A 24121-nucleotide genomic window follows, 5' to 3' on the forward strand; every position below is an offset into this window, starting at 1 on the left:
CACGACCGCGACTCCGACTCCCCGGTTCGGCTGCCGAACCGACCCGGCCGGCCGAGGTTTCGTGTATATACGGCCCGACAGCGCTCACCTAGTCATTTCGTAGGAGCAGCCAGCCGCGAACGTGTCCGAGCAGCCTCTTCAGCCAACGGACGGACTGGCCCGGACGGACGGACGGACGAACACGAAAGAGAACCGGCTTTGATAGACGTAATAAGATGAAGGACATCCGGTCACAGGTGAGCCCCCTCTACTCACACGCGCGCGACCGTTCCCGGCCGACCCCGTTACTTACACGCCGGCCTCGTTGCCTAAAGTCAAGGCTCAGCGTACGTCGCGGGCCACGTGGAACCGCCGCGGAATTTCGACGAGCGAATGAATGACAGCGACCGGAAGTCCAGCCGGGCGGTACAGTTTCACCAGTGATTCGGGGTATTGCTCGCGAGTTGAGTTTCAGCGGGATATTGGGAAATGGATGATCATGGTTAGCGGTGACTCGTGATACGGATTATTTTGAATTGTGATCTTGGTCGGAGGTCTGCTGGATATTGGTTGTTAGGAACTGGGAGATCACGGTTGATGTAGTTAATAGTGTTTCGATGCGATGCGATTCAGTTTGGATTATAATATGCGTTGGGGGATTCTGGGGGTATTGGTCGCGAGTTGATTTTTAAAGCGGGATATTTGAAATGGATGATCGTGGTTAGCGATGGCTCGACGCGACGCGGATTATTTTGAATTGTGATCTTGGTCGGAGGTTTGTGGGTATTGGTTGTTAGGAATTTGGAAGTGGGAGGTTACGGTTGATGTAGTTAATGGTGATTCGATGTGATGCGGTTTAGTTTGGATTGTAATATACGTTAGAGGATTCTGGGGTATCGGTCGCGAGTTGATTCTTAAAGGGCGGAGTTTGGAAATGGAAGATGATGATTAATGTAATTTTCAAAGTGATTAATGGTGGTTCGATGTAACGTGGTTTTCTTGAGTCGGAAACTGTAAATATTCCTTTGCTCCGTGCAGCGCGATTCTTGTCATTGAGAACTATTATGTTAATGTAAAGCTTAAAACTGTAGTAAAACGCATTTATTCTTTGTTGCGTGTTTATCATTTACTATGTGCTAAGATGACCTCGTTTATCGCGTTGTCTTCTAAGTTTACATATGCATTGGGCGTTTTGCTTATCAGCGTATTCGTTGAATCACCATAAGTAACGCAGTCGTGTTAAATTAACGGTTTCAGTTTTTCTTTCCAACGATTAGTCGTTTTCGACGTATGACGTTTACGTTTAAGGAATGTTTATTTATCTTACTAATATACTTGCATACGTAATTTAGTAATTTAGTAAGAACCACTAATGCCTGAAATAAAAAGAGTACGTTAACCAAGTAACATTTTTTAATTTTGGACCTCTTCCCCCTAATTATACGGTCTAGACCGCTGTCCCGGCGGCATTGACATTTTCCCGAGGCATCGTTTTTCTTGGACCGAGCGCGGCATTTTCGAGGATTTTCTTGTTGCTCGCCAGACACTTTCGTGCCCGAGACATTCGGGATTTCCAATTGTTGCATTGTGCTCGATGGATTTTTATTGTTGACGTAGCATTCGTTGTCACCATGAATTTTTCGTTCAATGTCAGTTGCTTCGTTTCAGGCAGTGAATGTAACGATTGTTTGTTGATTGATAGTACAGTGTCTCGTTCGCACTGTTCCTTTGGTCGGTTATGATGCCGAGAAAGTTTTTTTCGCAGACGTTCGCGTTAGTCTGTTTAGTAGACTGTGGAATTTCATCCACTCGCCACGTCTTGGATTGTTAGAAAATTATGAAATGAAAAGTTTGGAAAATTGAACGGCTTGGTGCACCATTTTGCTTATTACCAACTCGAATATGAATTCAGAGAGAGTTCCACTGTTGGTTTTGAAGAATTTTTAAATTAAGTTTTAAATAATGATGTATACGTTGTTGATAGTTACGGCAATCGAAACATTAACCCCTATCATTTATTTCATTTGCAAAAATTCGTCATCAACGTATATTTAGTAAGTAATTATATCCTGGAAGTTTCATATTAATCGAAGGAAAATATTATTTTGCATTTACGAGTATTGAATTTTTCTAATAAATATATGCCGATGACGAATTTTCGATGACTCTAGATTATATTTAATAAGTAAATGTATCTTGGAAGTTTTATATTAACCGAAGGGAAACATTGTTTTGCATTTAGGAGTACTGGATTTTTAAAATAGAGTGTTCGCCGCGATATTACAAAACAAAAGATCAATTTCCGCCATTTTTTCTTCCTTTTCGCGGGCAGCTCCATTATCGTAGTCGCACGCAATTTTTGTTCCCTCGGTTTCAAAACCCCCTTGAACATGTTTTCCAACGGCTTCCTCGTTTTCATTCCATTTTTTGCAATTTCCTGTCCCTCTCAAGTAACTTCTTCGTCGAAATTGCGTACAACTTTTACCTTACCAGTTTCATAATTCTCTTCTGCATGTTTTTCAACGACTCTCCACTTCCAATTCTTTTTCCTGCAGTTTCTTGTCGTTCTCGAATAATTTCATTAACGAACTTCCATACGATTCTTCTGAACATTTTTTTGCAATGACTGTTCCCTGCCTTTTTTTTCGTGCTACGCGAAATATTTCAACGAAAAAATGATCTTCTAGCTGCACTGCGTTTGATGAATGGGATGGGTTTGTATTGTTCCGTTCGAAATACGATTGAAATATATTTTGCACTCGATCTTTTTTTATTTATATATGTGCATCGCAAGAAATGAAATATGGAACCGGGTGAAACACGTTTGAAACGTGTCTCGAGGACAGTCCGCGAGCAACGGCGGATGACTCCCCGTTTGTTTGCGGAAAAATGAGTAATAATGGCGCCGCGTGCAAAAAGAAACGAATTTTCGCGACGACCCGATAGATACACTACTGGGAACATAGATAGACTGTTGCGTTAGCCGAGGGTTTAACGTTTTATTTGTTGCGCTTTGCTTAACACGTTCGCGGCCGGCGTTGCGCTGTCGACGGTAAACGGTACCGTCATCTGTTCCCCATTTTATTTATTGCTAGTCTCAACGTTTTCTAGTCGATGCCACGTGAAATACTGAAAATCAGTCGTGCCTGCATTCTTTTTGCAATGTAAACATTTGTATTGTCAAGTATCGTGAATAAACGAGGAAAGGGAGAAACGAATAAATAAGAAAGCATAGGAACTTAGTAAATATAATTTCATTTTAGAATTTTTTTTCCATTAAACAACGATTTTCAATTTTTTTTTAAAACATTTTAATTTGCTACGCGGCGCCATTAGTCACGGCAATTCCGTTGACATTTCTTGATGGGTGGATACGATGCCGTTGCATTAATTAATTGATAATTAAAACAGTCTGCATTGAATAGTTATGCACAAAGCGAAGGGTAAATATAGGTAGCGTTTCGAGGTTCGCGTTAACGATTGTTTAAAACGAAGAATACGTATTCGTAGGTGTAACGAGGTCTCCACGAAACAAAGCAATAATAGTCGCGTTTATTGTCTCGTCTTCAATGCATTTCGATGTATATTTATTTCCCATTACACCGACGCCGCAATAAATAAATCGTTAACAACGATTCGTACGCATTTCTCATACATGCTTGACATTAATTCACAGCCTTTTGTTCGAAACTTACCGTGTCATATCAAATTAATTGCACCTTCAAGAACAAGTAAAAAAAGATCTTCAGATTTTAAATTAAGATTCCTATTAGTCAATTATTTCGCATCAACATTTCAAATTGACTTACAAACTTCGAATTTCCATCTTCATAATACCCCTAGCTTAAATTAAAGAGTATATCATAAACATTCCCTACATTTTTATCTTCCTTCTCAGAACAAAACCTACGTGTACCAAATCCAATGATCTTAAGGTAGCTTCAAAATTGTTCATTAAAATATTAGATCAGAATCTACTACAAAAATGGAATCCACAAATATCTAGAGAGAAGTCATTAATAACAATGGACATTATATTATTCAGTAAATATTAATAAACACGTTGAAAATGTATTATTTTCTTTGGATTCATAAACGAACAGGACATTCCGGTTGAATTGATGTTTAATGCCGTAAATGGTATTAGCTGTACGTAATGGAACCTGCAGAGTGCAAAGAGTTAACACGTTGACTGCCACGAAGACCTTCAGAGTTTTATGTCTCGCTTATTCTTTTGTAGCAAAGATGAAGAGGAACAGTTACTTATTATTCGGTATCGGAATGCTTACGTTACACCATTATCTAGTAATTTACGCTATGAAATATTTCCATTTGACATTAGCTATCTGACAAATTGTAATTATTGTCAAGTAATTTGGAAGCTCCGGTCATCGGTGACCGACGCGGCAGTCAACGTGTTAATTACGCGGGCCACGGTAGATTTTTAAAATAAATTCCACGGTTAACAGGTTAAACGATCCACGGATCGATCGTGACGCTATATACGGTCTCGCTAAAAGCGAATCGCGAGGAACGGTGCGCGGCGTGTCTCTCGAGCAGGTGACGAAACCAGAGACGAGAGACCAATGGACTGTTCGCCGTTCGATGCCCGAACGTCGGTGTCGTCATCGGGCTGGCATAATTGAGCCCGACCTCTCGATTCGTGAGGGTCAGCATCCTCTCCTGCAACAGACCGCGTCCCAAACAAGTTTATACAGACGCCAGTGCAACATTAATTGCCTTCGAGCCGAGAGGATCGCTTAATTAACCCTTAAGCGTGCACGGTTGCCATTTAACGATGTGCCTATCCGTTCGTCACATGGGTTCTGAATACCCGTTACCTTCCAAAAAACAAAACAGCCGGCCAGTCAACGGAATAACTTTCAAGTAGATTAGGACATTTGTAAAAGTGCAGGCTATAGAATTGTTTTCTATTACATTGTCAAAATGGTCATTGGTGTTTTGTTACTTTTGGAAACGGATTTAGGAGTTCAGATTTTTATTGAATCTCCTTGGATTGATACTGACGGTAGTATTCGTTACTAATGTTGTAGTTAATTAATCGCTAATATTATAATATTAGTTAGATTAATATTAACATAACCAGTGTCAGAAAAAGAGATTGAAGATCAGTCAAATAAGAATTAATAACGTCAATCTTCACAAAATTATTCAAATGGTAATTGAATTAAACCGTCCAAATATTTCTTTCGGTACGGAGTTCGACAAACACATGTTTCAATGGAACTATATCAAGTTTCTTAAATACTTAATCATTGTACAAGCCCTATCCATCCAATTTATTACTATAAAACTCGATTTTACCTCGCATAACCCCACATTCGATCACGATGATCGTCTGCGAACAAATTTCTTCATCGTCGCATCAATAACTCTGATCAATCGGCGGCGCACCGCAGAAATTCATAATCAACTGACCGGTAGAATTTCAACGTCACCCGTCATCGCGCGGCAATGTATCGGCGACGACATTATCGCCATTTTATTTGCGCCTCTATTAAGCAAAGTGTTGCTAATTCGGTCATTACCCGGCGCGACGCGATCCGGATCACGGTGTTTTCAATATTTGCAATGGGCCGCCGATCACTGTCACTTTACCCGTCGTTTTATTAACTGAAATTATCGGCCGGTTCGATTAGCATCTCGTTAATTAAGTCCATATTTCCGTGCCGTTTGATAAGCGCGCTCGCGCCGATAACGGCCGGCCCTTTTTCCCTTTATCCGCCCGCCATTTTATCGGCGCCGCGCGCTGCCCGCGGAATCGCAGAACTTTCCGATCGGAAAGTTTCAATCGGTATTTTGCAACGCGACCGATAATGCAAAACGAATCGCCGCTGCCGAATTATCAATGGGTCGATAAATAAATATTTCGGTGGATCGAAGTTCAGGGGCGAAGGAAGGGGAACGTTGCTACGAGATTCGTCATTGACGTAAAACGTGCGATAGCTACTATGGAAACGAAAATTATACTATTATCAATTCGGCTTGAAGTTAAAGTGATTTCAAAGTGAACATTTTGCAATCCAAAGTGATTTCAGTTGTATATTTTAGAGATTGCTTCATTTCATTTTAGTTTAACGCTTTCGTATGATTTGTTTGACGACTGTCACGAGAATTGTTTGTAAAATGCTTTTGTATATCAGTTATTTTTTCGTGGAATAAATAAATAGAAAGAACAATTAGTTACTCGCTATGATAATTGTTACGTTAAAATATTATCTAGTTATCTAGTTATCTGGGAATCTGGTAACTTAGTAATGCAGTAACCTAGTTGTCTTAAGAACCTTCGTGGAACACTAAAATTATATTTATATATCCCTATATAACATGATTATTTATTGCGAATAACTATAGCAGAAAATGATGAAATACATAAATATTGGAATAAAATTCAATGTAGAATCTGCTTCGACGCAGGATCGTTATTCGGCAAGTTATACTTGAACACGTACATGTCTTCCAATTGCAATCGAAATTACAATGCAAAATGAAAATGTTGTAGTACTGTGAGTTTAACAGTTACTGACTGTACGTCGAGACGGATGCGGGCAATCGGTTACACGTGGTCCGACGCGGGTCCATCTTTTCCGAGGCTGTCGGCGGCAGCGTGCGGTTCCATTTTTAGATTCCGGTTAAGGTGACGATTAGAAGGCCAAGGGAGGCCAACGCACATTATCTATGCATTCGGACGGCAAAAAGCTGCTTCTAACCCTCCCACACAATCTTAAAATAAACGCATCGCCTCGACGGTGTCTGACGAAGAACGAAAAGAATTTGATTTCTTTTTACGGATGTACGGGAAACGAGAATATTGTACAGTGATTAGAAAAAGCATGTTTGTCTTGTTCATTTCTTTTAAATTGACTCATATTTTTATATTTTAATATTAAAAAAATAATTGGAAAGTTTGTAAGAATATTATTGGTGGTCAGCAACATTGAACTTCGCGTCTTTATGGTTGACCAATATGGCGTTTATTTGGAAGTAATGACGAATACCTTTTACGTATTTTTCTGAACATTTAAAGATTCGTTAGAAGAACTTAATTGTAACAACTTATTTGGTTAGGTGTTTGAATAACAGTTTACATCGATTGGTTGACAAATGAAAAGTTGATCTCCCGTGGATTAGAGGAACATATATTTTCAAGTTTCTCCGAGGCAAACAATAGTCTTCTACGCTCTCTTTCCAATAAATTTGATTCCAATACGGACGACGGGCGGAAGAACAAGAAGACTAATTAAATTTCGATTCTTTCAATCCGTAATGGAAGAAGTTGATTTCTACGGCGAGTAAAGAAAACCAGTTGGTCCGATGCCATGGAAGAGGAGTAACTTTTAATAAACCGAAAGAAGTTATATTTCTGAAAACTTTCCTTCGGCAGAAAACTGTTGATCACGGGTTTATTTGTAGCGGGCATCGATTGTACTGTCATGCAAACCAGCTCACCTCCGCCTATTAAATTAAATCAAGAAGAATATCCGTTTCTCTTTTCCTTAAGTTTCCCTTGCAATCGGCAAGAACTTCGAATTGCCACTCGCTACCGTGAATCTCGACAATTATTATATCAAACCTACACGTTCTCGCTGTCCTAAATATTTACATTAACCCTTTGCCTTACGATTTATCGCTCAACTATGATCGATGCAACTACTTTGTCATTAGTAGTTTATTAAGAAGAAGAAATAAGTTATAGGTATATTCTGTATTAATTTTTTTTAAGGTATAATAATTGATAACAGAGGAATAATATTTAATTTGAATTAAAAAGAATCGAATAATATTCATAATATTCCTTACAATGTGTTTCTCTTTTAATCAAATAATTAAGAAGATTTCGCGTGAAATTTGTTTCTAAAGGGAGGAGGATTAATTTTCTCTTGTCCGAAATGTAGATCACGAAAATTCAGCCACGAATGAGCATAGCGGAAAAAATGAATATTGCGTTGCCGTGCCTGGAAACATTTGTAATTACGATGCAGCATCGAGGAGCAATTAAAATGACGCGCGCTTTCCATCGTGGAAAGATTAATACGCGTATTCTGTGCTCTACATACGACTCTTCATTAAAACTTCCTTCCCCTCGTTGTTGCCCGCGTTCAAACACTTACAGGACTCCCCCCCTTTCTCTCTTTCATTCACGCGTACATATAAAAATCCACTTGAGAGCGGAACAATGCGTTGTAACCCGATCTACGCTCATTCTTCGGCCCCTTTCCTGTCACCCCTCCGAAATGCGAATTTTCATCTAACCAGAGCGAAGCCGGGCGCCGCGGTGATTCGAGACACTTTTCACCGGAATGTTTTCCATCCTCGTTCTGCAATAAACGAAATAAAAAGGGAACGCACTCGCTGCACCTTGTCCCGAACCGTTGTTACCACGGATGTTTATTGTTCCCAGGGAGAACCTTGATTACTCGCGATTATGTGCCCAGGTACTCGGTCGGTGATTGAGAAAACGAAGTCTGAACATTTCCTGATTCTATATTTTTCTTCAATTTTTTCGGGAATTTTTGAATATTAAATTTGTTTTCTAAACTTCGAGAACAATTGAGAAATTGAAACTAATTTTCTTATTGGTTTTTCAAGCGTTCTCGTGTTTTCGATGAAAGTTCACAGGCGAACCGCAAATGTATTCAATTAATTATATGAAACGTCAGTGATGTAAATATGTATTATAAAACATGTATCATAGACCACGGTAATTTTTTGTTGATAATATTCTTTTATTTGGTAATGAATGATTGGATCGTGCTCGTGGTTATTCATTGACGCGCTGTTGTAATTTCTATTATTATCAAAGAAATCGTTTGGAGACTCAAACGTGTTAATCATTGTTTCTTGGTAGGACCGATAGACGGAGCGTTAATATTTTATTTAGCTGAGATATTTATGGTATCACGGCCGAGTAACCCCGAAAATTGGAGCACGAATTCCAGCCGAAAGAAAGCCCGTGGAGGCTCGACACCCTGGGGGGCAGCGGGCAAAGATGGCGCCGCGTCGCTGAGACTAGGACGCGCGCTGTATTTTTAGGCAAACACTGTTTACTAAGGACGGGGACACGATGATAATTTATCACCACGAAATGTTCCGTGCACTGATCTATGGCCCCGCAATAATCTACGTCCATTCAACTCTTCCTTCCCCGGTTACTCGCTTATTCAGCGAACGAAACGCCGATTGCGGATCCGTTTTAACCGGATCAGCGAATCGGATCTCGTTTCACAACACTCGAGAATTCCTGATCTCCCGAAAATGATCAAATTTCATGTCTCCTTCTACGCACGTTCATAAGTATACGATTTTTCGTTTTAACGTGGTTATTTTACGGTGAGAATCCAACACGGCTGACGACTATTGATAAACTTACGTATTATCATCTCATTGACGAGTACAGTACACTAGGATTCTAGAGCAATTTTAAAATATTCCAATACATAGCGTCAAATATTAATTGTCTAATAAGATTACTAAAAGGGAGTTTGTCAATGCTTAACACTAGATATACCAAGAATTGATATATACTTATCTCTACTAACCGGTCAAAACGATCAGTACATGTCATCAGAAAGAATGGAATAAACTGAATAAATTGAATCGTTTACAATAATTGCCGGATACGTACAAATAAGAATTTCATAATCGTACAAAGAACTCTAAAATTTGATTCAGAGTAAAAGTTTTATGAGCAAATGTTTAAACCGGTCATTTCGACCGGTTGATACACCTGGTGTTAAGGAAAACCATGCAGCGTAGAATTCTGTTTGAATTTAAAGTTATTTAATTTTATTTGAAAAGTTATTTGGTAATAATAATAATTTTATTGTTATTCTTTAATTAATGCTTTACTAATTGCATACAGTTTTTAAGATTTTTTATATACTTATCCAGATGTATATTACATCATGCTCAATCCCGTGTTTTCAATAATAATAAAAGCCATAAGACGAGCCGAACAACAAGACTTTTCGGCCAACCTAATATCATCAGGTCGGAGTGTCAGGGCACGGTCTTCCGCGAAAAAAAAACAATCGGCAGCGATGTTCGGTCATTACTTTTGTCTAATGAGCACGCGAAACCGGGGCTCGCAGACCTATGAAAACGCGAAAGGCTGCGCTGTGTCCATTCACGAAGAAGAATGGACACCCACGCGCGCCGCCTTTCTATTCTCGGCTGGCCGATTCACGCTCGCTCACCTGACTCATCGCACACATATCGGGAAAAGTTTCTTTTTTTCCCTTTCCCCTTTCGTTTCCTTAAATTCGTACGGAGACGTTCGCGGAACAATCGGGTCCAAATGTAGAACGATTCCGAGGGAACCTGTCAAACTCAGGGGACCGATCGACGACGTTGACACCGAAATTCGACTTTCTTTTGCTTGTAGTCGAGTTCCATGGCGGATGCAGCGTTGACGCATCGAATGCACGCTCTTGGAAGTTTCTTTGATCCATAAACGATGATTTTTGAACTGCGGATTTAACAGAAGAGCTTGGAAACTTGTTATTCGTCTGTTTTCTATGTTCGCGTACTAACGATTTCAAGATTCCCTTTCTCGCGTCATATCCTCTAAATTAGGTTTATCGGTTTAACTCGTGACATTTATCTTCTTAACCGTTTTAAAAAAACTGTTACCCCAATTAAGAAAATCCTTGTATTACGGACGTTTTGAATGTTAAAACATTCAACAAATTGTCATCGTTTCATCGAATCAAGTTCGTTTTTGTATCTCCGTTCTTGGATAATCAGGTATTGACTAAACCAAGGAGAATATATATTTTCGTTATAAAATTATACGTACAACGTAAAGTATAAATAAAAACTATCTCATGGATAATCATTTTCCAGCAACACATGTTCCTGCGTATGCAGGTCTGGGTTAACAGCATAATAGGTGGAAGAGGCGAAACGGTCCCATAATGCTCTTACATTTTCGTTTATTTCGGTACTCATGACCGCATGTGTCTCTTCCACCCACCTGTCGAGTGATTACGCGCCTATTTTCGTGGATGAAACTACCCAGAGCACATTTTCGCTCGGATGCATCGGTATGCGAGTGAGAGTGCAGCCAGTACGGCCCTCCACTTCCGGCCCCGTGTTACAGCCGTCGCACGTTTAACTTTCTTCTAATTACTTCGAATCTTTATCGTTGCATCAATCATCTCTTTATATCCGTATCGTCGTACATTTTCGTCACTCCCGAGCCGAACTCGCGACTTCATTCTCGAACGAAGGAAATTTATCGACGCATAAATTTCGAGGAATAATTAATTGCTGACGAAGGAATGCACACGATAATGCGACTGTACGCTCAACAAGGTTTCCCGGTAGTCATAAAAACGATAAACGGCGACGCGAACGAACGCGTCCAGGAATCAGTATGAATAATTGAAACAGTAAACTTCGGACACGCGTTCATTATCTCAGCGACACAGGAACCGGAGCCAAGCGGAATCTAATGTAGATATGTACAGCAGCGCTTAATTTATTCCGTGCGTTTATAGCGACACAAATTATATCGACGGCGCTTTATCGCGATCGTTTGAGACACCGACGAAAACTCAAGGAGCCGACGAAAAGTTCGGTGTTAGATATTAACGGGTTGACTGCCAGTCGATCGGAGTATTTCGGTATCTTCCACCTACGCCCTTTTACATTTCAATACGTTGAACGCCGCATGATTTCATACAGCAAAATACTCGAAATGGAAAGAATATAATATTAAATTATTTGATTGAATTGCATTGTTGTGATTGCAAGTTCATCTAGCTGAATGTCACTGCATTAGCTAGCATTATATTTATAATGTAGAAATGTTTTCAAATAATCATCGTTTAATTGAGTGAACTGTAGTAATTCAATTTGGCTGGCATTCAACGTGTTAATATTAGAAAAATAATGAATTATTCTTAAAATTAAATGAAGGTATTAAGTATTCTACTGCTATATTATTTTATGCAAAATATTCGAGAAAACAATGTCTAGCAAATAAAAATATCGCTGGCAGTCAACCTGTTAAGGTTTGGGCGCAAGAAAGCTTCCTTGCTAAGTGCAAGCTGGAAAAAAATGCTGCTCTTTGTCTGATAGCATAAACTGATTTTTGTCTGAATTTAAACATTAATAATGTTTTTGTCTGAATTGAAACATGTGAAACATATGTAGATCCTTGTAAAAACTGTAACAACAGATTTGTTCGATTTTTCATATATTGATTATACCAATGAAACTATTTATTTTCCAAATCATTTCGAATATTTAACGCAGGACATCGATAATTGAAGTAAGAGAACTGAAACCTGTCATTTTAATAGATACGGTTGTTCTAGTGTTATCCCGGCCACCCGATAGGGGATATTAACTGGCACTTTGTATTAAACAGTCGAATAACTAACTACAAAACAAAAGGAAAGGCAACAATTGAAAAACTGATTAACACGTTGACTACCACGAGAATTTCTAGCGTTTTGAATAGCAATACTTCTCAATAATTCTTTAATAACAAAGATAAATGATATTGAAGATAATTATTAATGATTTACTATTACAGTAGTCATATTACGCTATGATCTAGCTACTTATGTTACTAAATATTTTTATTTAAAATCAAGTTTTTTTATTATAACTGTTCTTTAGCAATTTGAAAGCTCCGGCTATTGGTGACCACCGTGACAATCAACGTGTTAATCGGGGGATATAAGAATTGATAGAAAGTTAAAGGAACGAAAGAAAACGCAGAATTGTCAATCAAATATTAAAATCGGTCATTTGTTAATGTTAAGCCGCCCGATGCTGACCGGTGGTTGTCAGCCCTCTCACGTGGTATTTTTACGATTCCGAGACAAAGTGCTGTTCGTCATCAAACGATAAAAGGAGAGGAATCCTCCCCGTTCTCTCGAACCGGGAACGATGAGCGACGAGTCTCCATGACGATAGAGTAGAAGTTTTCGACTGTTTACGGCTGGCCGTTGGTCACGCGCTACCAGTGCCGATCGCTAAATATACCATGCGCTCGACACATTTCTCCAAACTCGTAGAAACTCGCGATCCCAGGGGAATCAGATGATGTCCTTCTCTTTTAAAAAGATGGACACGATTAATTCGCGACATTTAATCCTCTATGATCAATGTTACAACGATATTAGCGAAAATAAAACATTTTGGACTTCTTCCGCAGTTATCGGATAGATTTTTAAATTGATTAGTTCCAGCAATGAGAAACTAGTTAATCATAAATCTAATGAAACAGTTTATAAATTAGAACAATAAGTAATCTTCAACTAATTCTTAACCGGGCAAGTCGCAATTGCATTATCCTATAGATATCGACTAAGAAATGTTTGAATGAATTGGCTAAGACGGTTTGCTTTTTAGGCACAAAGTAAATGAAACAGTATAGAAATTTTATTTGAGTAATCTGTGTCTGGCGGATAATCAGATTTGTATAAAAGTGAAGGGGTAATAGCTGACAAGCTAGCAGGATTACAGAAATAAGTGTTCACGTAAAAGTTTGTTCGCATTCTTCTCGGGGAATCTTTATGCATTACGCAATGAATGGAGCCAACCTCTGCTATGTAACTATTTGCGTTGAATTCGATTAAAACTCGTTGAAACCAAGGATCGTTAGCTTAGCATCGAACGAAGATGTGCAATTCGAGCCGCGAGCATTCGATTTGCTTCGTGAAATTTTAATTAAACGACTTATCGATACACCGACGGGGGGGAGAGATATTAACCCTTTGAACTCTGTAGGCTCCAATATTGCACCAGTTGTAATATTAAATATATTAATGAATCTTAAAGGAACTACCCTAAAATTATTAGATTTTCCACGCATCCAAATTTTGTACTAAGAAGCATTTCTCATTTTTGCTAGGAATACTATAAAAATTAGTTACAGTTGCTGATAGATTACAAAACAACCTGGAGTGCTAAGGGTTAAAAGAAAAGGAGGAAAAGAATTGTTGACCTCCAGGGAAATTTTATATATTACGGTCTCTGGTAAATACTTTTAATACGGTTTCGTGGGTATATACGAAGACAAGAGAGAACTTTTTCACAGCGCAGCAAAAGTATCGCATTTAAGTTGGCACTTCTTAATTTCACTTGTAATTTATCTGTCTCGCTTAATCAATATAACTTCAGTCGCGATAGTGAATTAATTAATAAGTAGAATAATCGCCCAGCCGTTTATAACGAATAAACGAAATGTTTAATAAACGGTTTTGTTTGGAACAGTACGAGAGGAATGGCTTCGTCGTTCTGGAGGATCTCTTCAAACCAGAAGAGGTCGACGAAATGAGATTCTGCGGCGAAGAGTACACGGACAACTTGCCTCCAGAGAATGAAAGATGCATTTTCAACACAGTGACATCGCAACAGGTTCGAATCAATTATAGCTAAATTGAGAATCGTACAGATTTCTAAAAGATACAAATTCACGAAATTATTTCTCATTTTCTTGCGTACTTGCCAAACAATTCGTCAGTGTAACATCATCGTAATACCTCAGCGTCTTAAGTGAGATTAGTGCGTGTCAAAATATCCATCTAATTAATTATTTCAGAGCAAAGACACATATTTCTTGGAGAGCGCCAACATAATCAGGGTGTTCTTCGAGGGCGAGGCATTGGACAGTGACGGGAAATTAAAGGTGCACCCTCGAGTTTCCTTGCACAAGGTGAGAACCACTTAAAATTCCGACTTTGCTCAATAGTCGATAACAATAAAAAAAAAAAAATAATCATTTAGATTGGTCACGCGCTGCACTGGCTCCACCCAACGTTCAAGAAGTACTCTTTCGACGAGAGGATAAAGGAAGCAATGTTCCAGCTGGACTACAAAGAGCCAGCTATCTGCCAATCGATGTACCTTTTCAAGAATCCTGGCATCGGCACGGAAAGTAAGGCAGAAAGATTATTACGGTCTATTCGGTTCTTCAAACATATCATCACGCTTCTGTGTATGTATTACATTGAACATCATTCTTTTTCTAGTATCCATGCATCAAGACGCGACGTACTTGTACACCGAACCGGTCTCCGTGGTCGGTGTGTGGATCGCCCTGGAAGACGCAACTCAGGAAAACGGGTGTCTATGGTTCGCGCCGGGTTCTCATAAAAGTGGCGTCCACCGACGTTACGTGCGAAACAAGGACCCCGACTCTAAGGACCTGTTGGTATACGACAGCGCGAACCCCTGCTATCAGCTGAGCAATTTCCGGCCGGTACCGGTTAAGAAGGGTTCGGTCGTTCTCATTCACGGGCAAGTGGTACACTTTTCGTACCCCAACAAAAGCGACAAGTCGCGGCACGCATACACGTTCCACGTGATCGAAACGCAGAACACGACCTATCCGAAGGAGAACTGGATACCAGTGCCGCCGGAGGGTTTCCCGAAACTGTACAGGAATTGAACGCTTTCCGAACCATGCGCCGAACAAGCTGTACGGTTTGGTCATCAACGAAAACTATAATGGGGGTACAACGATTAAACGCCGCCTGTACTTGTGGCTGTGGCCGTTTTTATTTTTCACCTTATACAAAAGTTATATCTTGTAATATATAGAACTGTTAATAAAAAGAATATTGTTAAATATTCGTATCGCTTAACTTGTTCCTCGTTACATGTACGCGGTTAAACCCGGCTATATATCACGACTGTTAAATTACACTGTACACCCGCGTTAGCAATGCCATTGAACAAGAACACGACCAACTTGAACGACGCTTTTGTTAGTTTTATACATACTGTATGGCTATGTACATCTATAACTAGCTAATCGACAGAAATGCGTACTGAGTTCCTGCAATTGGCGTAAACCTGTTTTCAATACGTCCTCCTTCTGTTTTACGCAACAGTATATGTCCAGGGGTGTCAGCTCGTCGTCGGGTAATTTCATCGTTGCAGGCACCGATTCAGGGAGAAACGTTACCAATGTTTGATGCAGACTGCTTAATGTTCGATGATCGGTGGATGAGTTTTTCACTTCTTCCAGTACGCTATGATATGAAACATTAGAAATTGAAAATATAGAATGCTCACGAGTGATACCAGCTTCAGTTTACTTACGCGCTCAAGGTATGCAACAATTTGTTCACATTGGCTGCAAGTTCCGGTTGTATCTGTTTCACGAAATCCGAGGATGGAGGCGGATTTGGAATATTATAATGGAAAGTACAAGGCATTCCTGCTATATCAGCTGCTAACCCACTGTAAAATGCGAAGAAAATATACGTAAATAAAATGATAGTAATTAATGCTGTGTGTAAGTTTCTTTTAATGTTTAGTTGCGTAATGTAGAGCAGTTAATATTAAAACTTACCACATATTACGAGCAAAAATGTATGCTGCCTCAAAATATTGAAAAGCTTTTAGTCCTCTTCGTTCTCGTTCTGCGATATCGCGTTCAAACCCGATTGCATCGCATAATCTCTGATTGTTTAATTCATTTTCGAAAGAACGACATCGTTGTTTTAATTCCTAGAAATATAATGTTACGAATAATAATTGGTTCAATGCAACATCTATGAAAAATATTTTTATCCGATTTACTTACATCGATCTTCTGAGAGGCATGTATCATTAAATTCGAATGTTTATCTATATTAACCATCTGAATCAGATCACTGCATTTATTTAAGATGCAACTAACTTCGATTAATGTTTTTTCACCTGAAAAGTTCTAATATTAGAAGCGAATCAGTAAAAGATATTTTTTTACTGTGTACACGTTACCAGAAGTGTTTTTAAATATTTGTAGCAACTCTTTCAAAACGAGTTCTGCTTTTCTTAAAAATGACTCATTGACAGCAGCTATCCAATGTTTTATAGCACATTGTAAAACAGTTACAGCAGTCCATGGTGGTTTTATGATGACATAGTTCTCCCACAATTCACCATACAATCCATGCATTTCTTTGCTGACTATCTGCAATAGAATTCTTTATAAATAATATAGTATTCCTTTTTTTTAAGAACAAATTACATTTTTATTTTGTATACTTGCCAGGGTCAACAAATCTTTTATAACACTTTTTGCGTCATCAAATATTTCATTGGATATGCGATTTTCTTGATTTAAAGACGAAGATGAGTTCAAACTCAATATTTCCTTATTCTGTTCGTTAAGACTACAAGACGAATTGTTTAAATAATTTGTAGCATTAAGATAATCAACTTTCTCAAAAGGGTCATTCCTTCCAAGTGTTACAATATCATAAACCATTGCTTTATTGCAAAGATTAGTGTCGTATGACATTAACACCTACATAATACATACACAGAAATAAAAGAATAGAAATTACATTAAGCAAAATTGTATTATATAGTTGTATACGTACCACAGATTTTTCTAATTCGCGAATTTGTAAACAGGTCTGAAGAATCTCATCATCTGGACAATCGAGAGAAAATTTTTCTTTATTCTTCAAGACATCCTCTCGCGTTTGACCAATAATGTACGGATATTTGGAAGAAAATAATTTATTAATATAGTTAATAGCTGTTCTTGCTTTCTTACACAATGATGCTGGTTTTGTTTTTCCATTATTATTTTTAATATAATCAAGTTCCTGTTCGTAAAATATTTTTCATAATGTTTTTGATAGAATATATGTTATCTATTATAATTATTATATAATATATAATACTTACACGTATAACAGTCCATGGTATTACAATAAATGGGCGATTAAAAGTTTTGAAATTACTTTCTTTTGCTGATTCAACAGCATCAATATTTGACAAAAATACGTTTGTATCAACAACGATATATAGCTGCCGTTTTTCTTGTTCTTCTAATACTGGTGGACAACTTAAACTATGATTTGGTAGATTGTATGTTACATCCATATTGTTTACTGCACAAAGTTGAGTTCTAACAGCTTGTACCTAAGTAATATAATTAAAAAAATTGTTGAATAAATATTTCCACAAATGTTGTAATCGTAGTATTCATATTACTTCAAATGTAATTTTTTCATCTTCTAATGGTTCCCAATCCATTTCCTCATAAAAAGAATCTTCATTAGATCGTTTCACTAAATCAGCTACTGTTGTTGTCACAGGTTCCACAGATAAAATTTTTGGTTTTTCATAACTAGAAGCTTTATTAACTGGAACTTTATTCTTTGATAGTTTATCCTTCAAACGTGTTAATCTGACTTCTACATTCTTATAAATGTCTGGTAACTTTCCAACTACAACTATAATACTCAATGTAAACCATTAGCCTATGACACTACAAAGAGAATGAAAAATGGTTACCATGTTTTTTGTTTGAAGAGGTGGTTTGCGATACATTGTTAGCACCATCAGAACTTTCGTCATCATTATTTTGTAATGTTAAACTTTTCCTTAATTCTTCCATGCGCTCTTCTCCCAAATTTTTCTTTAAAGATCTTCTCCTCTTCCTCTTACGTTTAATTGTACTTGTACTCTGGTCATTTATTTTTCTTGTTGCATCACTTTTCTCTGTAATTTAAAAAAGAAAAATATTATTTTCCACTTTTTCAATAGAAAATATAATATAATGTAAGTCATTTATCCATAACATTAATCATGTCTAAATTCTATTACATATAAAATAATATCAAATTAAGTAAACATACCTTTGCTTTTTGATTGTTGCTTATCTGATATATTCTGTTGGCTTTTATTATTATCTTTGTTTTCTTTAATTTTTTGTGCCTTAGAACTATTCTTCAATGATTTTTCTTTCATTTTCTGAAGAATTACTTGCATTTGTGGTGTATAAGTTGTCTTTGAACTTTCATCAGTCTCAGATTTAGAAAATGATGAAGCAAGTTTTTTATTCTTCAATGACTGTGATTTTGTATTATCTTTCAAAGATTTTGGACTTCGTTGTTTAGAAATACTTTCCTTTTCTTTCTTCTCAAGCATCTTTTGACGAACAGCTTGCATATGTGGAGTCTCTCTTTCTTCATTGTTCTTTTCCGTAGTTCGTTTGAGAGATCTTTTAGCAACCAGCTTCTTTCGTTGAATATTTCCTTCTTCAGGTACATCATATTCAGGTGTAGAAGGCTGAGTTTTTCTACGCTTTCTAGAAGCTATTTCTGACTTCTTTGTTAACTAAAATTAAACATACGAGTAGTTCTGTTTCTTATATTATATCATTTAAAAATGTTAGTTATTTCTTAATTACGGCAGTGAAATCATTTGTGAAAACTATGATTATCTTCAAATTATTTCAAACATATATGTAACATATAAATACAGAAAGCAATTTCGTAAGGTATATATTATAAAAAACAGAAATTTATTCTGATTAATACTAATAATTAAGAATTTATCAAATACTTGTTCGGACTGCTCTGACTTCGGTTCTTCCCAAGAAGATTGGTTTGTTTTAACATTAAAGTAATACACTCTGCCCGGATGTGTTTTCGAATTTTTTACAATCCAATTTTTTGGCAATTCTTGTTTCATCATTTTTCAAGTTGTTCTCAAAATTTACCATAAATCAATTCAAATCCACAAAATATGACCTTATTACGCGTCATCACAATTCACATGTCATATTCTCTAAAATAAACAGTGTCATCACAAACAAAACATTTTATCGTGCGTTCCAAAACGTTCAATTTTAATATGAACAGAAAAATCACCATAAGAATTTCGTCTGCTGTCATATCAAATTTTTTTCCAAATTTGATTTAATTTTTTAATTTTGTTTACGTTCCAAATATAGTATCGAAGAAAATGATTATACAGACAAAACAAAGAAAACTAAAAAGTACCTACATACATACTTTTCTGTATGAATTAGACATTAGAAAACCTCAAATTTCTAGGGAATTTTGATTGTTCCAATTTCATCCCTTGCTTCTAAACACAGACGATTGTTTTCCCTTTCGCTGTGAAATATTTCGCTAAAAGAAATTTATTCCTCCCATAATTTCAGTAACCGTGATAAAACATAAGACGAATATCTGTGCATAAGACTATTAGGCCAAGTCAATTCCGTTACGTTGCACACATAATATTTAAAACTGGCGTGAAATACACATTTTTTGTTTTGAATATATTATCACGGGAGCAATGGCAATTGAAATTAATAAACCGACGTATCGCATAGTAAATTATGATGCCGAAGATGACGATTTAAAATCTTTTTCTCAAATAGATGAGGCTACAAAAGAATGGCTTAAGAATTGTGAACATATATGGAAGTTCTGTAAGTATGATATACGTATTAAAACAATATTAAAATATTGTACCCTCCCTGCTTCTTATCTTTTATATTTTCTTTTCTACAGGGAAAAAGTGTGACAGAATAAAAACAACACTGATAGAATATTTTGAAAGTGCACCTAATCCGTATTTAAGTACTTTACGTATCATAGTAAACATCTCAGATTTTAAACAAATAAAACCAAAGTCATCTGTAGCATTTACAGGTTTATTTTACACAACAATAATTATACATATTCGTATTATGTACATGTAGGATTTGTTATTTATCTTGATAACTAGATTATGAATTTTTATGCAAATTCTAATTTATTGAAACATTTTTAATAACATAGATGCATTCAAAGTTTATATTTTCTATTAAGAAATTAATTTAGTTTAAAATAAAATAGTGAAAAAATGGTTAAATCTTCATTAGGATATATGTTATATTGCATTTTAAACATTCATGTACATGTCAAATAAAAAGTATTAGATTGTTTGAATATCAAGAGGTTTCTGTTATAAAAATGAACATAGTAATTTTTCTTGATGTTACAGTTATTGAGGAATTTACAAAATGGTTGGAACCACGAAAAAGTTCATATAAATATCTTTTAGATGTAAATTTAAAAATAGCTGCATTTCGGTTAGTTAATAAACAAAGGAATATGGAATTCATTCAGTTAGTTGCAGATACATATGATTTTCTAGAACATAAAGAAAAATTCATTGATTTAATTAAGGTACAGTTATAAAACACAGGATATAATTTATATTTGAACAATTATACATCACATTTTTATATTGTTTTAGAATATGATTGTAAAAAAGCAATTCAAAGAAGCAGCACAATGTGTAACTATGCTCAAATTACAAAAACATTATCAAGATATAGAGGTTTTGTTGTTGCCACTTATTTTACAAAATAAGTTGTCAATTGTCGAACAGTTTATTGCTGATGAGCCAGAAATACAAAAGTCTTTAATTCAATACTTGGATAATTTAATTACATCGGATAGCAATATGAATAGTCAGCTCAATAAAATAATCGAGTAAGTTTCTGTAATTCAGTAAAAATAATTATTAAGTTAAATAATATTTTAACATATATTATAGAGAATACAATATACCAGATATAAAGATATCAACAACAGAAATAAAACCAATGACTAAACTGATAGTACGTTTTGTCAAATTATATAATCTTCCATCGGAAATTTGTCAGAATGTAAATAAAAAACGAAGTACGGGTGCTCTACGCTTTCTCATATATAAACGTTACACGGATTATAGTCTAAGTATGATTACTTTATGGTTGAAAGAATAGCAATTGAAGAATGTAAATATGTATCAAATCATTTCTTATTTAAGGCCTTGAAAGTTGGAGAGAAATGGCACTAGAAACAGTTGGAAATGACACAAACTTACAACAAGAGCTGATTAGAATGCTAATTAATGTAAGAGATGCAAGAGAAGGGCTCTATTGGACTAAAATGTTCAAAATACCTATACAACAGTGGCCATCAGAGATTTTGTATGAAGCTAAACACATGAAATCAGAAGGTAATAATGTCATCAAATATTTTAATGTTTCTTTCTTAATGACTGTAAATTCATATAAGTTTTTGAAATGTAGTCATGATTGAAGGAGCTTCTACTAGTAAAGGAGAGGCGTACGACTGGGAAGTCACTGATGAGTCTGCAAATTATTATGAATTACATTTACCGAGAGACTCTATTTGTGTAGTAGATAATTCCCAAAAATTTGAAGAATTTCTTGATAACGGGTTGAAAGGTGTTTCTGTCGTCGGTATTGATTTAGAATGGAAACCTACTTTTGGTAATAGCTCAATTTAATTATATTTTCGTATTGATATTTTATATTATATTAATTGATATTTTTTTATGAATTGCTAGGTACAAAACAGACTGAATTAGCTTTAATACAAATAGCTACTCATAATAAAGTCTACATTTTAGATGTAACTACTATGGCAAATGAATCAAGGGGATTGTGGGCTGAATTGGCCTTGATTTTATTTGTAGATACGAATATATTAAAACTTGGTACATATTACATATTTATAATCGATTTAGTTTTTAAATATTTTTTTGCATAAAATGGCTAGTTAATAATGTGTTAACCATGCTATATGACATTATGCCATACAGGATTTGGAATTGCCCAAGATATGGCAATGATACGCGATAGTCTCCCAGTTTTCTCAAATATGAAGACACATGGACCAGGATACATAGACATAGTACATTTGTGGCAAAAATTAGTTGATGAGTATAAGTTTGTATTTCCACATGAGTACGACACGCCGCTTTTAAAAAATAATTTAAGCAAATTGGTGGAGCTTTGTTTTGGACAAAAACTAAATAAATCTAATCAATTTTCCAATTGGGAACAGCGACCCTTAAGAGAGAGCCAAATCGTATATGCCGGTAATTTATTTTTTTAACGTCTGAGTGCACAAAGACAGTAATAATAATAACATAATTATCTCATTACAGCACTAGACGCATATTGCTTATTGGAAGTATACGAAGTCATGAAAACTCATTGTACGCGTCTAGACATACCGTTTACAAATATTTGCTTGGAAATACAGCACATTCCGCAGAAAACGCCAAAAACAAGTCAAAGTACAAAAAAGAGTACACATGAAGTAAGTTAGTTATTTAAAAGTGCAGCAGCATCCGCAAAATCGAATATTTATATAAAATTTTCTGTTACTGTCGATATATAACTAGTGTAGAAAGTTAGACGTTGGATTAGTAATTGTCCAAAACTCAAAGTAAATAACGAAATGATAACAAAAACAGTTTATTAGTAAAACGCTATAACAAGGACTACACAGAATACTATCGCTACGCTAAACACACAACCGCTTGCTCGCTAATCGCACCAAAAAGTCACTCATTCACGCATTTTCACTTGCTTTTAAAGCACACCCCATTCGCTGTTTCTTTCTTATACTTACACCCTTCTCACTGACAGTCTAACCACTCGTCCATACTCAAAATTCACGCGGTCACGTACACCCTTCATTCTCATAGTTCCAGTCAAACACTCTTCTTTCGCGCTTCTCCAGGCACTCGACTTTTCTACGCGCAATCACCCTTATTTCCAAACAAGCCGGCTCCGCTCAGTCGCCAGGCAACAAGGACCACACGCGCGAACAATCACCCTCAATTCATACTTCGTAGGTTTTCCAAAACGTAGTCACTCCACTTTCTTAAAACAAACCGGTGCTATCCCGTCGCAAGGCAATACTGGCCACCCACAGGCACGCTCGATCATCCATAGGCACACTAATTTGAAGTGAAACAAAGTAAAAGAAAATTAGTCACCTACGAATAAATTTCAAAATTCGTCTATTTTTCATTGTATACTCATTCTTATATGTCATGTAGTGTTTAGTCCTACTTTTATTAAAAAAATGTAGTCTATACGATAAAAACACTTACTACAGATACGGTATAAAGTACAACAATTGTTTTTCAACCAAGATTACATTTGGTATGGTACAAAAATTTGATAGGTTCTCTTTCTTCATACATATCTCATGAGGTGAATGTATGTTATATCATTATGTATATTTTAATAAAGCCACGTATACCTGCAAGTGAGCATCAGAATCTACAACAAAAGCATCATTCAACAAAACCAGAATTACATCTAATGAAAATTAATAATCCAAATAACATACATCAAGATTGGTCACAAATGTGTAAAAAAAGAATACAAATCCATATGTGGCGAGTCGTCTGTGATTTACAGTTAAGTGGATTAGCCAGCAAATTACGAATGTGTGGTTGTGATTGTATTCGTCTACCGATTATTAAAGCCGTAGACGTATCAAAACAACAAAACAGAGTACTTTTAACTAATAAGCATTACCTTAAGGTGAGATTTATGTTT

At 36.4% G+C, this 24121-nt stretch overlaps 3 protein-coding genes across 7 annotated transcripts in view; 2 read left to right on the forward strand and 1 right to left on the reverse strand.

Moving 5' to 3' along the window:
* Phyhd1 (Phytanoyl-CoA dioxygenase domain containing 1) lies at positions 1-15591 on the forward strand. Of its 2 annotated transcripts, XM_076368887.1 has the most exons (5): positions 1-236; positions 14233-14376; positions 14561-14674; positions 14746-14896; positions 14991-15591. In XM_076368887.1, exons 1-5 carry the CDS (start codon positions 216-218, stop codon positions 15407-15409), a joined length of 849 nt encoding a protein of 282 aa, XP_076225002.1. In that variant the 5' UTR covers positions 1-215; the 3' UTR covers positions 15410-15591. The 2 variants fall into 2 exon arrangements, with proteins under 2 accessions (XP_076225002.1, XP_031846664.1); XM_031990804.2 differs by lacking the exon at positions 1-236 and having other exon boundaries at positions 14203-14376.
* Positions 15498-24121, reverse strand: part of Swt1 (Swt1 RNA endoribonuclease) — a 13934-nt gene continuing 5310 nt past the window's right edge. The window contains exons 10-20 of the mRNA XM_031990807.2: positions 18606-18897; positions 18262-18468; positions 17959-18200; positions 17650-17886; positions 17337-17567; positions 17003-17260; positions 16732-16924; positions 16553-16668; positions 16319-16476; positions 16066-16206; positions 15498-15995 (exon numbers count right to left, since the gene is read on the reverse strand). Coding sequence (XP_031846667.2) covers positions 15752-15995; positions 16066-16206; positions 16319-16476; positions 16553-16668; positions 16732-16924; positions 17003-17260; positions 17337-17567; positions 17650-17886; positions 17959-18200; positions 18262-18468; positions 18606-18897 — 2319 coding nt within the window. The 3' untranslated portion in view covers positions 15498-15751. The remainder of the gene's footprint in view (positions 15996-16065; positions 16207-16318; positions 16477-16552; positions 16669-16731; positions 16925-17002; positions 17261-17336; positions 17568-17649; positions 17887-17958; positions 18201-18261; positions 18469-18605; positions 18898-24121) is intronic.
* The window catches only part of Nbr (exonuclease mut-7 homolog), a 5415-nt gene continuing 1106 nt past the window's right edge, over positions 19813-24121 (forward strand). For 2 of the 4 annotated variants that reach the window (XM_031990799.2, XM_031990802.2), the window contains exons 1-11: positions 19813-20191; positions 20274-20414; positions 20749-20933; positions 21004-21242; positions 21307-21488; positions 21562-21753; positions 21827-22030; positions 22108-22257; positions 22363-22641; positions 22711-22865; positions 23810-24106. In XM_031990799.2, coding sequence (XP_031846659.2) covers positions 20056-20191; positions 20274-20414; positions 20749-20933; positions 21004-21242; positions 21307-21488; positions 21562-21753; positions 21827-22030; positions 22108-22257; positions 22363-22641; positions 22711-22865; positions 23810-24106 — 2160 coding nt within the window. In that variant the 5' untranslated portion in view covers positions 19813-20055. The remainder of the gene's footprint in view (positions 20192-20273; positions 20415-20748; positions 20934-21003; positions 21243-21306; positions 21489-21561; positions 21754-21826; positions 22031-22107; positions 22258-22362; positions 22642-22710; positions 22866-23809; positions 24107-24121) is intronic. The other 2 variants (XM_031990800.2, XM_031990801.2) reach the window with 2 other exon arrangements.

The sequence above is a fragment of the Nomia melanderi genome, chromosome 7 (assembly GCF_051020985.1).
Source record: "Nomia melanderi isolate GNS246 chromosome 7, iyNomMela1, whole genome shotgun sequence".
Lineage (NCBI taxonomy): Eukaryota > Metazoa > Arthropoda > Insecta > Hymenoptera > Halictidae > Nomia > Nomia melanderi.

Excerpts from the sequence above, each read along its gene's own strand:
- Phyhd1 (XM_031990804.2), top strand. The coding sequence starts at position 14,203 with ATGTTTAATAAACGGTTTTGTTTGGAACAGTACGAGAGGAATGGCTTC. Across the intron at positions 14,675-14,745 it reads CTCGAGTTTCCTTGCACAAG|ATTGGTCACGCGCTGCACTG; the intron begins GTGAGAACCACT and ends ATAATCATTTAG. Across the intron at positions 14,897-14,990 it reads TCCTGGCATCGGCACGGAAA|TATCCATGCATCAAGACGCG; the intron begins GTAAGGCAGAAA and ends TTCTTTTTCTAG.